Source organism: Podarcis melisellensis (assembly GCF_964234715.1).
Source record: "Podarcis melisellensis genome assembly, chromosome: 9".
In the NCBI taxonomy this organism is placed as follows: domain Eukaryota; kingdom Metazoa; phylum Chordata; class Lepidosauria; order Squamata; family Lacertidae; genus Podarcis; species Podarcis melisellensis.
In genome coordinates this window covers 21,450,534-21,465,227 of record NC_138541.1, presented here as the reverse complement: position 1 = coordinate 21,465,227, position 14,694 = coordinate 21,450,534, and the positions used below count along the sequence as shown (strand labels likewise).

General features: G+C 44.0%; 1 protein-coding gene across 4 annotated transcripts in view; it reads left to right on the top strand.

Annotated features, from left to right (window-relative positions):
• The window catches only part of MANBA (mannosidase beta), a 204,695-nt gene that overhangs the window by 36,908 nt on the left and 153,093 nt on the right, over positions 1-14,694 (top strand). For all 4 annotated transcript variants that reach the window (XR_014171608.1, XR_014171609.1, XM_081924908.1 and 1 more), the window contains exons 7-10: positions 3,131-3,241; positions 8,223-8,374; positions 10,984-11,101; positions 14,302-14,388. Coding sequence is in view for 2 of the 4 variants with exons in the window: in XM_081924908.1 (XP_081781034.1) it covers positions 3,131-3,241; positions 8,223-8,374; positions 10,984-11,101; positions 14,302-14,388 (468 nt within the window). In the remaining 2 variants the exon portion in view is untranslated. The remainder of the gene's footprint in view (positions 1-3,130; positions 3,242-8,222; positions 8,375-10,983; positions 11,102-14,301; positions 14,389-14,694) is intronic.

The following is a 14,694-nucleotide window of genomic DNA, read 5'->3' as shown; positions in this document are numbered from 1 at the left end:
TTTAGTAGATAGTGAAACAGAAGAATTGTGGGCCTTGTAAATTAATACAAGAACCTTGTAGGTCAGTAACAAGTCAGGTCAGTAGCACATAGACAGCCAGTGCAAGCTTTTATTAAGCGCTGGACTTGCTCTGAATTGAAAGGAGGGCTTCAAACATCATTCCTTCTGCAGCTGCCTCTACACATGGCTTCAGAGCTGGCCACAGGTGATTAGAAAAACAACAATCCCAAACCGAAAGAAAAGCTTGTGATTATTGCTAATTTCTAGATAATAATTTAGAAGGCACAGATGCAAGGGTAATAGGAGAAGCCGGTTAATTCAATAAGGCAGGAGTGGGGAACCTATGCCCCTGCTCCCAATATGTTATCCTTGCCCATTGGCTGATGGGAGTTGGAGTCCAATGAGGGCCACAGGTTCCTTACACCTTCACAAAGCCACGAGCCTTGAACCTTAATCTACCACCCAAGAACTCAGAACCACTTGCCCATGGTTAGTGGATGAGCTGTAGAGTCCTAGTAACACCGTGTGTATTTTTCAGCTTGCCTGCCCCATAGCAGATTATCTTTCCTGACCCCATGATCTTGCATTCTGATTAGAAAGCAATCAAGAGTTGTGTGTGTGTTTGTGGACTGAAGGCAGCCTCGAGTCCCTAATTTATGTTGTTGGATTGCGTTCTGTGTATTAAAACAATAGGAAATGTACCATTGAAGCTGCAAAAGTCATCTCTGGGCAGTGTTTCAAAGCTGAAGCTGTGAGAGCTGACTGCAGCCTTCTTAAAAATGTGTAATTCCCACCCCACCCCCCACCAAAATTGAGTGCACATAGTGTTTTCCAGCTAAGAAATAGCAAATGGGTGAGTGGGGATATGACATCACTACCAGCCAATGAATACCCTCCCGCAGTGCCTTTGCTTCTAAAGCTATTCTGCATTTCACAGAGCACGGTGGAAGATGCATATTAATAATGCTTCGTTCCCTGCGCTACGAATTCATGGGCATTTTACATGCTGCTGTTGGAAGTAATTCCAGAGAATGAAAGGTGGAACATTAGGGGCTCAGCTATGTAATCATGCCTTGGTAACAGGCATGACAAATCATATTGTTAAATTGTTTCCTCTGTACTTGCTTTCTCTTTGTGAAATGCTCACTTGATGCATTAACGTGTCCAACACTGATCCATCTGTTTTGATGTTTGCGCACCCTTATTACCTTTTAGACATTTTGCAGTACCCAGTAATTGACAAAAATTGTGCACCAGCATTTGTTTTACGCGAACAGTGAGCTATCGCTGCTGTCTAAAAATAAGCGGCTTATTTTATTTAGATAGCAATGGAGCAGCAGAAAGACAACCAAATTGTGAAAACTCAACAGTCATTTTTATAGAGTCGTGTAGTATGCTAATAAAACAGGGTGGGGCTGATTCCCTTGTGAAAGATTCAGATACAGTATATTGCTTTTGGATGCACTGAGGAGGATCTCCTGGGAACATCTGTTCAAGCCTCATTGAAAATGACCCACTGGAATGAATGGGAGCTTTGCAAGTCAATGCCTTTTGCGCAGCATGTCTGGAACAGTGACCTACAAAACAAAGTGCAATTTTCATGCTAAAAATGCTCTGTAAATGATTGCCGACGGTGAAAGAAGTGGGAACCAACAAGAACGTGTTGCAGTGTATCTTCATTTTTTCTTTTTCTTTTTTTTTAAGATAATATTTATTACTTTTCCAACAATTTAAACATTACAGACATTACAAAACAAAATAGACAATACAATACAATACAAAAACACCACACAACACTAACATATTAAACTAACACAACAAAATAAAAACAATTTACAACACATCATACAATTTCATCATCCTATCCTTCATTCGCTTATTTCAATGACCTCCTCACACCTCCCTTTTTGTATTCCACTTCTGTTAATTGTTTCAGCAATTCCTTTCCATCTTCCTCTGTTTTCTATCCTATAATTATCTTAACATATTCTAACCTTATTTTTTTCTTTTAATACTCTAATAATCTATTTATACTTAATTCCTTATAACATTTCTACTAAAGCCATATAACTTCATTCCCACATTTTTCTAACATTCATTAATTTTACAATATTTCTGTAAATAGTCTTTAAACTTTTTCCAATCTTCTTCCACCGATTCTTCTCCCTGGTCTCGGATTCTGCCAGTCATTTCCGCCGGTTCCATATAGTCCATCAACTTCATCTGCCATTCTTCCTGGGTGGGTAAATCTTGTGTCTTCCAATACTTCGCTATAAGTATTCTTGCTGCTGTTGTTGTATACATAAAAAAAGTTCTATCCTTCTTTGGCACCAATTGGCCGACCATGCCCAGGAGAAAGGCCTCTGGTTTCTTCAGGAAGGTATATTTGAATACCTTTTTCATTTCGTTATAAATCATCTCCCAGAATGTCTTAATCCTTGGGCATATCCACCAAAGGTGAAAGAATGTACCTTCAGTCTCATTACATTTCCAACATTTATTTTCGGGCAAATGGTAAATTTTTGCAAGCTTGACTGGTGTCATGTACCGCCTATAAATCATTTTCATTAATTTTTTTCTTAAGGCATTACATGCGGTGAATTTCATACCTGTGGTAACTGTGTTGCAGTGTATCTTCAGCCTCACATAGAAATGCTCCTGTTCCATGCTCCATGCTTCCTACATTGTTTGGGGCTTGAAGAGCACCCATCTTCCTCCAACCTAGAACTCTTTCTCTAACATGCTAAAGGGCTCAAGGTGAGAGCTAGCTGCTTGCCTTGAATCAGAGCATTGCCTTGCTTTACATGGCTTGGCTGGGTGCTGGGAAGAATAATGTGGGGAGAAGATCTTTTATAACTCCATGGTGCAGACCACTAATGGCCAATGCATTGGACAGAGCCCCCTCTGGACACTGGTATCATTGCAGCTTACCTGGAGAAGGCTGGGGTGGTGTAGGTTGGCAGCAAGGGCAGGGCTGTGGGTGCGAATTTCTGTCTGCTCCAGATAAGCTCTTGCTCCCATTGATGGCTTGCTATTTGAAGAAAACTTACTTAAGCACTTTGTGCTATCAACATAATCTTTTCTGGACTCTTTAAATTTTAATTTCACTTGCTTCTTTTCTTTTAAAAAGGGTGCAGCACTGGAGACTTGGTGGCCAAGAGGACATGGGAACCAGACTGGGTACAACATGACAACTACATTCATTGCAGAGGGAGGTTGCAAGATTGAGAAGCATTCTAAGGTATGTCAAGTCTGGAACACAGGAAGCTTGCTTATGCTGAGTCTGACTATTGGTCTGTCTAGCACACTAGACACGACTGGCAGCAGCTCTACGGACGCTCCAAGTGACCACCAAGGCACATTCCTAGCACCCACTGGGGTGGAAACTCTCTAGGTCAGGGGTAGGCAACCTAAGGCCCGTGAGCTAGATGCGGCCCATTCACCTTCTAAATCTGGCCTGCGGATGGTCCGGGAATCAGCATGTTTTTACATGAGTAGACTGTGTCCTTTTATTTAAAATGCATCTCTGGGTTATTTGTGGGCCCTGCCTGGTGTTTTTACATGAGTAGAATGTGTCCTTTTATTTAAAATGCATCTCTGGGTTATTTCTGGGGCATAGGAATTCGTTAATTTCCCCCCCAAAAATATAGTCTGGCCCACCAAATGGTCTGAGGGACGGTGGATCGGCCCATGGCTGAAAAAGGTTGCTGACCACTGCTCTAGGTGATCAGGCCAGTCAATGTGATAAGCAAACACTACAGCCCTCACATGGAGCTCCTTCACCTGGAAGTGGTTTTCAGCAGTCTTTTCTAGCATTTTTCGCCCTGTGCAAATGCTCTAGTTATTAAGGAAAAGAATCGTATCTTTTGTGCAATATTGCGAACTATTTAAGATGATGCAATCTTTTACTAAATGTCGTTTCTCATTTGCTTAAATTTGCGGCTCTAAGCTGCTAGTCGTTATGGCTGGGCTCTTGACTCCTCAGTTGGAGGCAGTAGTGTTTCTGAACAGCAGTTGCTGGAAATCACAAGAGGGGTCCTGCTTGTGGGTTTCCTTCAGGCATCTTGTTGGGCCACTGTGAGAACAGGACACCTGATTAGTTGGGGCATTGGCCTGATTGAGCAGACTCTTCATATGGTCTTAAGAGTGTGTCACATTTTGGTCCAATGTGCATAAAAGCAGGTTGCAAAACGTAGCAAATGCCACCCCCCCATTGGTGTCTAAATCTGAGGCCCCTTTTGAGCTTGAGGCTCAAGTCAAACAGCCCTCCTGCCCACCTCACTCTGATTAGCCCTGATCTTAAATTATCAGAAGATGGCACAAACTATTCTACTGGTTAGCTGTCCTCTCTGTGTAGCACCTGCACTGCCAGTCAGACTTGAAGACAAATTAACAACTTTGAAATTCAAGAGGAAAACATTTACAGCTGGGCTTTCCAAATTCTCAAGCTCATGTCATTTCTGGACTCTTAGCAGCTGGTATCTGCAATACAGATCTTCAAACAGAAATGCAGTGATTTTGATATGAAATTGTGCAGTGGAAATTCTCATCAGTGTTTAGCTGTGATGCATTGAAACTTTAGATTTAGGAAATTTGAGACTCCTCTTGTCAACTATAGTATTCTTTAACAATAATAGTTTGCTGACTTAAAGCACCCTAGTTAGTAATTTTGCAGAACACAGGAGTCCTTTTGGTGCATGCGAATGGCAATTGACAGGATAACTTAAATCTCTATTCATCTCTGGTAGTGGAGAGAATAAATAAGTATATTATTTCATTTAGTGGAAACAGTGGAAAGTGGAACAGTCTGCTGTATTTGACTCTTGTTTTTTGCTTTAGTTCCAGGAAATGCTGTGCTCTCCTAACTGTAGGCATAGTTGATAAGATACACATTTTTTTTACTATACAGCGAAGCTGGTGGTTAATGATTTCCTGAACAATAGACTTTCTTTGTTGTGGCGTTAAAAGGAAAAAAACAGTTCCCATCTGCTGTTAAAAATAGCAACTCTGTGTATTAGTTGTATCTCCCTTCCAAGTGCCAAAGACCTCTGAATGCAGTTGTTGTTTAAAAAACAGGACTATAAAATGTGTTTCTTTCTATTTGGGGAATAATATATGTCCAAATAAAATAAAAGTATTTTCATCGATTGGAGACCTATCTGAACAGTTCGGTATTTAACTATATGGAAAGCACTACTTATTGTTTCCTTTTAAAAAAGTATGGATCACTTTATGAATCCTTTTTCTTTTGAAATAAAACACATTTCAATTGAACCAAAAGTTTTTACCTTGGGATTCTCGGAAATTTTTAGCAACTCCAAGAGACTGCTTGGCTTCATGCCTGAAGACCTTGTGCTGATAAGAAAAGCGAATGACTTAAAAAGGGGGGGAGTTGTAAGTTTGAAAGGAAACTCAGCAGGAAAACTGGAGCATTCCCGTTTATGAACATAATCCGTGTGCTGCTGGATCAGACCAAAGGCATATCTATAGTTCCTCCATCCTTTTTCCCATATTGGCCAACAAGATGCCCATGGGAAGCCCATAAAGAGGACATGATGAGAATAGCCCTCTCTGGTCATCGTTCCCCAGTGACTGGTATTCAGATAGACTGCCTCTGAAACTGGAGTTGCTATTATACTCATCTTGACCAGTGGTCATTCATTTATCTAATTTATCTAAATCACCTTTTAAAGAAGAAGAAGAAGAGTTGGATTTGATATCCCGCCTTTCACTCCCCTTCAGGAGTCTCAAAGCGGCTAACAATCTCCTTTCCCTTCCTCCCCCACAACAAACACTCTGTGAGGTGAGTGGGGCTGAGAGACTTCAAAGAAGTGTGACTGGCCCAAGGTCACCCAGCAGCTGCATGTGGAGGAGCAGAGACGTGAACCCGATTCACCAGATTACGAGTCTATCGCTCTTAACCACTACACCACACTGGCTCTCCAGCACATTATGTCCTGTTTGAAGGAGTCCTAACTTTTGTCTGTCCTAAATTCTCCCAATGTTCAGCATCGCTGGTCCACCCTGGCCCAGAGAGAGAGAAAAAAATGTTCCTCTATCCAATTTTGCACACCTTTGTCTTGCTTCCTATTTTTATTTTTTTCTTCATTAAGTAGCCTCCAAGGCAAGATGAACCAGGGAAGAACTTCTGAAGTGCATAGCAAACATAGCACTTGCCAGTATTGTACCACTGTTTCCCAGATGCCTGGCAGTCCGTCTCTTTTTTGCAATTCTAGCCAGGCAGCAAAAACAGAAAGTTACTGAGTTATTGGTAGGCTGCCTTTCGCTCGATGGATTGTAGACGGTGTAAACTGGAGATAAGCCCTACGTTACTGCATATCTTTCTGGACTCCAGAGCCACCTTGTCAGAAAGCAAAGCTTTTGAGGTTGCAGCGTAGCTCTTAGCTCAAGCTCTGCACACGAGCCACCTTTAGCTGCATGCCTAGTTATCAAGAGTTGTCTCCTGACAACCTATTTCCACGGCAGGCAAAGAAAACACTTTGAAAAGGCCATATCTCAGCAAGCTGGTCAGCGTTGCCCTTTAAAAGAGACCCACAACAGTTTATTGGGGCACCTTGCCCCCAATTCAATACCGCCTTGCTTTCACAAAGATCAAGTGTGAAAGGAATTAATTTGAGCAGACTGTGCCTATTTAGCCTTAACAAGATACAGTCTTGAGTTCAGCATCCCTGAGACCTGTTTTTTTTTATGGCTCACAAAAACTGGGAGCATTTTCTGGAATGCTTGAGGAATGATTTTGCTCTTCCTTTGACTAGAGGAGGGATGGGGAACCTGTGGTCTTCCAGATATTGTTGGACTTCAGCTCCCATCAGTTCCAGGCCAACATGAATGGCCCAGAATAATGAGAGTTGGAGTGCAAGAGCAAACATCTGGAGAGCCATAGGCTGCTCATCCTTGGTGTAGCTGTTCCTGGAGGAAGAACTGTGAGGGGAGAGACTCCATCAGGCAAGGCCACCTTCCACCTGCCTTGCTCTACCCTCTAGTCTTTGCTTCTCGATGTGTATTGTATTATTTTATGTACTGTGGCTTGCCATTGTTTTATTGATTATAATTTAGATATTATTGTAACTGTTGAGTGGATTTCTGTTTAACTTTTATATGTTGATATTATTATTTTATACTATTCTAATTGATTGTTGAATGTTACTTTTTTGATGTAGGCTGCCTATTTTAAAGTTATTTATCACATTTTTGTGTTGCATTAGATTGTTATAAGATGTGCATTTTTTGTTTCTTCAGCTTGTAAACCGCCTTGAGTATTGTAAGATAGAACGACGGTGTCCAAATTAAAAATGATGATGATGATGATGATGATGATGGTGTAGAACAGGGCTTCCCAAACTTGGGTCTCCAGCTGTTGTTGGACTACAACTTCCATCATCCCTAGCTAGCAGGACCAGTGGCTGGGGATGATGGGAATTGTAGTCCAAGCTTGTAAGGCACCCCTTGTCCTAATACAAGTTCCCTCACTGAAATGAAAGCATGTCTTACTCATTCTTTTGCTCCTTGAAAAGTTCCCAAATTAAAAGATTCCGTTCTGCTGTGTGTTAGCTTGCTTTAATTGCTTTGTTATAAGAATTTAAGAAGAGGCCTGCTTGATCAGATGAAAGGCCTGTCTTCTCCTGCATCTTCTTTTTACAGGGGGAAGCCAGATGTTTAAGGGATGCTCACAAGCAGGACATGGGCACAATAGGTAGAGCTGTTTTTCTGTCTGCTCCTCTGTAAGCAGCAGCAGAATTAGTGAAGCAGATCTCTATCAGAAGCAGAATTAGTGAAGAGACTTGGGCCCCTTTTTAATCTGGCCTTGGGTGCGTCTAGCCTCTTTCTGTAAATGGAGTTTGATTACAATCAGCGTTTAGCCTTGTCGTTTCATTAAATTTCTCTCTCAGTAATCAAAAGCAAACTGTGTGGGTGTTTGCAGCACTAATACATGCTGTCTGTTGGGGGGGGGGAAGTGTTTGGAGAAGAGGCACTAAAATCTTCCAGCAATCTCGTCCTCAAATTAAAATAAATTCGCTCTATACACAAGAAACACTTTCATAAATCTTGCAAACAGGTTACATTTCCCACCCCATATTTTATATATGAAAAAAGGCAAAAATATGCAGGGAAATAGGAGTTTCCTGACTGATCCTGATGAAAAAGGTTTATTTAATGTCTGTGACTGCTGTAAAACTATTCACATTTTAATTTCTCCTCAGGTTTATTTCCGAACAGTAGAACTTGTAGAAGAGCCCATTCCTGGCTCACCTGGTTTGAGTTTTTATTTCAGAATCAATGGACTCCCTGTTTTTATGAAGGGATCCAACTGGATTCCAGCTGATTCTTTTCAAGACAGAGTGACCTCTAAAAGGTGAGTTTGGGCGGCTGGTTTTCAAACATTCACATGCGTGCAAAAGATTTATTTTTGCCTACCAATACTGAGTAGGCCTTACCAGAACTGAATTTGGCTATGAGAGTACAGCTCTTTTACAGGACTATGTTGTTGTTGTTTAGTCGTCTCCGGTTCATGACCCCATGGACCGGAGCACGCCAGGCACTCCTGTCTTCCACTGCCTCCCGCAATTTGGTCAAACTCACGCTGGTAGCTTTGAATACACTATCCAACCATCTTGTCCTCTGTCGTCCCCTTCTCCTTGTGCCCTCCATCTTTCCCAACATCAGGGTCTTTTCCAGGGAGTCTTCTCTTCTCATGAGGTGGCCAAAGTATTGGAGCCTCAGCTTCAGGATCTGTTCTTCCAGTGAGCACTCAGGGCTGATTTCCTTAAGAATGAAGAGGTTTGATCTTCTTGCAGTCCATGCAGCGGCGTAGCGTGGGTAGTCAGCACCCGGGACAAGGCAAGTAATTTGCGCCCCCTAACCTGGGGCAAGGCAAGTAATTTGCGCCCCCTAACCCCTAACCATGGTCATTAATACTGACGGCTCTACTCTGGGGCAAACTTCGTGGTGACTACTGCCCTCCGTGGTGTTGTTTTTGCAATTAAAGGACCCCTGCCTCAAATAAAGCATCTTGGGGATTGGGGACTGGGATTTGCCAAGGGAGCTGGGAATTGCAGTTCAGTGGCGGGTCAGGGGGAGAGGGTCCCTTCCGTTTCTGGGTGCCGCGGGCCCCTTTGCGCCAAGACGCGCGTCTTTGGGCGTCACGGCGCAGCCTTCTCGGTCTCCCTCCCCGGCCCGGCTAGCCCCGACGCGGCTTCTTTCTGGCGTGGGGAGGGGGCGCCTCTGGGGCCAGTGCACCGGCCGGCCTCCAGCGCGGGTGGGCGGGCCCCGTCGGGGCGGGTGGGCGGCGTGGCGCTTGGTGCCGGAGCCTCCGCCCGCAGCGCCCCATCGGGAGACCCGGCCGGAAGGAGCCTCGAGCCGGCTGTCGGACGCGGCTGAAGCAGCCAGGGCGGCATGGCAGGCGGCGGCGGCTCCCCGGCGACTCCACGCGGCCATCCCTGCGCGCTGGCCGAGCCCCGCAGGCGAACGCTGCCCGTCGGTGAGGAGGGGCTGCCTGGCGCGCCCTCCGCGGCGAGCGCTGAGAGCCGCTGCCATGGGGCTCTGGGCGACTCCGGAGGCAGCGAGCGCGCCCCCCCAGAAGTTGCGCCCGGTGCGGCCGGCCCCCCTTGCACCCCCCATGCTACGCCACTGAGTCCATGGAAGAGTCTTCTCCAGCACCACAATTCAAAAGCATCAATTCAGGACTATATCAGTTGAGAATTGATGTGGAGATTGCTTCTTTAGAAGAGATCTCACGTCAGAAGCTCCTTGCAGATGAACAGTTAGCATGCCAGGAAGAAGGCCCTTAGCTTATCCACCTGCCTCAAATATTAGTTTTCCACATGCAGGCAAATCTAAACCTGGACCTAATTTCAAAGAAGGGATTCTCCCCAACCCTTTGTGGCATGTGGAATAGGCTTGTTAGAGGACTATACCCCATGCCTTCCTGTGAGTTTCAGTAAACTTTTATGGCCATTTTATACAGTCAGCAGAATCAAATAGTAAAGTTTATGGCGCAATCTTCTGGGGACTATATAAGCTGCAGGTATAGAGGTTGCATGTTGAATACTCTCCCATTCATTAAAAAAATCCTTTCACATAGAAAACAAGCAAAAATGTTCACTTTAGCCTTCTCCAGGATGCTTTTTAAAAAAAGAAAGTGTAGGGGATTTATTTATATATATTTTTTTGGAATGGAGAAACATTCAAAAGACAGCTCCAAAACTTCTGCTGGAAATGCTAAAGTCCTGGAAAAGCTTTAATGTTTGATATTGTTGTTATGTCTAAACAGGCTCTAAAAGTTGGAAGGCTTTTTCTCACATTAAACTGGGGTAGGGCTGGCTGGCTGAAAACCTCTAATGCCGTTGTTTCTTCCTTCTTGCAACCTACCCTTGAGACCCATTTCCCCATCCAGCTGTGATGGCATGGGTGCTCTGATGCACTTATGGAGCTTCCCTGCTTGAGAGTGTGGAGCTCCACATTCACTTAACCCACGAGGAGAAGGTTAGAGTTGATAAGTCAGGAGCACTGAGAATGAATAGGAAAGTCGAGACCCACAGACGCTCCCAAATATGGCCCTCCAAGTCTCTCTGTCTTGCCCTTGTGACGTTTACCCTCACTGGGGTAGCTCTGTTGGTAGAGCATGAGTCACTTAATCAAGAGTTTGAGCCCCGCATTGAGCAAAAGATTCCTTCATTGCAGGGGGCTGGAATAGATGACCCTTGTGGTCCCTTCCAGCTCTACAATTCTGTGATTCTTTCTAGGTCACACCACAATTAAAAGATAGCTATATTTGCACTCCGCTTCTGCTGAACGTCTCTCTTCATTTTGCTTTGGCTAATCCTGAGCACACCATTTAAGCTACAGTATTGCACTCTTTCAGGTGAAGTCCGGCTAGGTTTCCTTAAGCCCTCTCTGCAACTAATTCAGTTTCTCTCCTACCACAGATCTGCTTAACTTTTAGTTCCACTTGTGTTTTGACAGGTTAAGGATCCTCTTGCAGTCGGCGGTTGATGCCAACATGAATATGCTCCGTGTTTGGGGAGGAGGCATATATGAGCAAGATGAGTTCTATGAAATGTGCAATGAACTCGGAATCATGGTAAAGAAAAAGAAAAGAAAAGAAAAGAAAAAGCAATACTCTGCAACTCCTAATATTTAAAACTGACATACGAAATTAATCTGAAAATAGCTTTTTATTTCCCCTTCCCCATTAACCTGTAACCTTGAAAACATGTGCTGGATCAGACTTAAGGTCCATGTATTTGGGCATCCTGCCAGACTGTAAAATTAGGTTTCCAGGCTTTAGGTTGTAGCAACATTCTGTTTTTAGAAAGGTGTGGATAATGGAAGTGCTCAACATATAGCAAATGGAGGGTTAGATACTGCAGTCTTTTTACAACAGTAGAAGAGGGTTGAAAACTTGATTAGGACCAAGGCATGCTTTCTTTTTGTTCCAGTCTGGGCAGAACTAGCAACTCCTAGCAGTAAACAGGAAATAAAGTGAAATGAAATGAAATGAAATCAACTACTTTGCCCGAAATGGGCCTTGTCAAAAGGTTATGGAACCTTCTCAGATGCTGAGAGCAGGTAGATACAATTTCCAGTCTTGTTTTCTTCCTCTAGGTAAGCCTAGGGGAAAGGGAGGACTCGTGATTCTTTCTTCCACGTGTGTCCAGTGAGACCTTGTTAACTTCCAGCACGCCTTCCAGCATTTCTCCAATGAAAATTGTTGTTGTTGTTTAGTCGTTTAGTCGTGTCCAACTCTTCGTAACCCCATGGACAAGGCACTCCTGTCTTCCACTGCCTCCCGCAGTTTGGTCAAACTCATGCTGGTAGCTTCGAGAACACTGTCCAACCATCTCGTCCTCTGTCGTCCCCTTCTCCTTATGCCCTCAATCTTTCCAAACATCAGGGTCTTTTCGCTTCTCATGAGGTGGCAAGTATTGGAGCCTCAGCTTCAGGATCTGTTCTTCGAGTGAGCACTCAGGGCTGATTTCCTTCAGAATGGATCGGTTTGATCTTTCAGGACCAGTGTTATATAGGCTTGGTGGCCACTCCTAGTAACCAGTCTAGCTGCCTCATTTTGGATTAGTTGTAGTTTCCTGGTCACCTTCAAAGGTAGCCCCACGTAGAGCACGTTGCAGTAGTCTAAGCGGGAGATAACTAGAGCATGCACCACTCTGGAAAGACAGTCAACGGGCAGATAGGGTCTCAGCCTGCTTACCAGATGGAGCTGGTAGACAGCTGCCCTGGACACAGAATTGTGCAACATAGAAAACTGCCTTACATAGCAGCTTATACATGCTCCTGTTATGGGAAATGTAATCCCTGCACCACCAATTTTGCCCAAAGAGGAAAGGAAAGTGGAGGAGCAAAATGCGTGAGGCATTTTTGCTTCCTGTTTGTCCCTTGTCACGCAGAAGCGACTCCCTGGGTAGGGTGGAAACACTAGCTGTGACAGCAGTGACCCCCCTCCCTCCCTACTGGGAAACTAGCTCAGCCCCACCCAGCGACTCACTTCTCATCCCATATTTGTGTCTGAAGCCCCCTTCATCAACCAGGTGCTCTCCAAATATTTTGGGCTACAACTCCCATCCCAGCCAGCAGTACCTTGGTAGCTGGGGGCTGTTGGGAGTTTTGGCCTCTGGATATTTTAGAATGCCACAATGACGAAGGCTGATCTAAAGAACGTTGTTGTTTAGTTATTTAGTCGTGTCCGACTCTTCGTGACCCCATGGACCAGAGCATGCCAGGCACTCCTGTCCTCCACTGCCTCCCGCAATTTGGTCAAACTCATGTTGGTAGCTTTGAATACACTATCCAACCATCTTGTCCTCTGTCGTCCCCTTCTCCTTGTGCCCTCCATCTTTCCCAACATCAGGGTCTTTTCCAGAGAGTCTTCTCTTCTCATGAGGTGGCCAAAGTATTGGAGCCTCAGCTTCAGGATCTGTCCTTCCAGTGAGCACTCAGGGCTGATTTCCCTAAGAATGGATTGGTTTGATCTTCTTGCAATCCATGGGACTCTCAAGAGTCTCCTCCAGAACCATAATTCAAAAGCATCAATTCTTCGGCGATCAGCCTACTTTATGGTCCAGCTCTCACTTGCATACATCACTACTGGGAATACCATAGCTTTAACTATACAGACCTTTGTTGGCAAGGTGATGTCTCTGCTTTTTAAGTATTTTATTAGAACCAATGTAGTTCAAAAATGGTAAATGCAGTTGTTCCTTTCTACCCTTTAGCTGTTACAGCTCCAGACACTTTAAAAAAGGAGTCCAGGTGCCAGAGGCCAATGATACTTTAATATTATTCTAAAGCCATTCTTGCTTTAGGAAGGCAGGTAACACTTAAAAATCAGTTTTGGCTTGAGACCAACCACAGAAAGTTTCAGGCCCAGAGGAACATTTTTAGGAGGTTGTGTACATGGCTAGAAGGGGGACACCTGCTTTAAACTGCAGAGAAATAATTCCTACATAACCTTGAGATATATAAAGCCTATAAGCTCACCTTCCTAAGTTCTGATTAAAGATGTAAACAAGTAAAGCTTGATTTTTTTGCTGTTGGATCTCATCCAAGTCCAATGATTTGGCTTGTTCTTTCAAAGACATATCCACCCTTCCATATAGCAAAACCCCTCTGGAAACAGAACTTTGCTGGAGTAAAAAAAATATGATCCTTTTCTGATACCTTTCTAGGGAGAGACAAGTCTGCTGTGCCTTTAGCAACTGCAGGGCGGGTGGAAATTTAGAAGGGGAAGCTTCTCTCCTTACTTACTGAATCTCCATGCTGGGAGGAGCTGATTTTCTGCCTGCCATTTAACTGTCAAAAGGCACAGGAGTCCTGTGAGTGGTTGGTAGGAAGATGTAATGTGTGAAAACCCCTTTCCTCAATGCTGTTTGAGGCTAAAAGCTTCCCATGTTTGAAATAGTTAGATGAGGTCATTTGCAGCACTTTAACAAACCTGGATAGCGACTATTAATTTGAGATAGCAACTATATTAACAACATTTTTCGGTGCCACTGCTTGTGTAAATAAGTCCTAATTTCTATGAATTAAGAGTGTTGCTTTTAAAAAAATAATAATCTGGTTAGGTGTGGTGCAATCCTGCAGTTGTTCACTCAGCTCACGTGTGTTCAGTGGAGTTTACTCCCAGGTATATGTGCATAGGTTTGTGGTATTAATGAGTACTCCACAATCTTTTAAGTGATGCAAGCTAGAAAATATGCACTCTGTTTACATGACTGTTTGTCAACTGGCTACTTGTTGAGTTCTTTCATTTTTCTCTTAATTCTCTAGATTTGGCAGGACTTTATGTTTGCTGTTGCTCTTTACCCAACTGACCACAGCTTCCTAGATTCAGTAAGAGCCGAAATTACTCATCAGGTATGGTATTCAGTCCAGTAGGGCCAAGCTCCTAAACTGTATACAAGCCTAGTCATGACTAATAATTGCACCGTTTTCCTGCTGGCTTTCTGTTGTGTCACGCTCGTGTGAGCGGTGACCTTCTCCTAAGTGCATCCAATCCAACAGAAGTGGCAGGGTGCTGGTGGGATGCAAACCGGATGCACCAAACTGTGCCACCCTCACAGGCATGCTTAAGTAAGGAAGCGAGAGAGGGCCTTTTTGGTGGCTGCTCCTTGATTTTGGAATTACTTCCCTAGAGAGGCTAGACTGGCTCCCTCCCTGTAG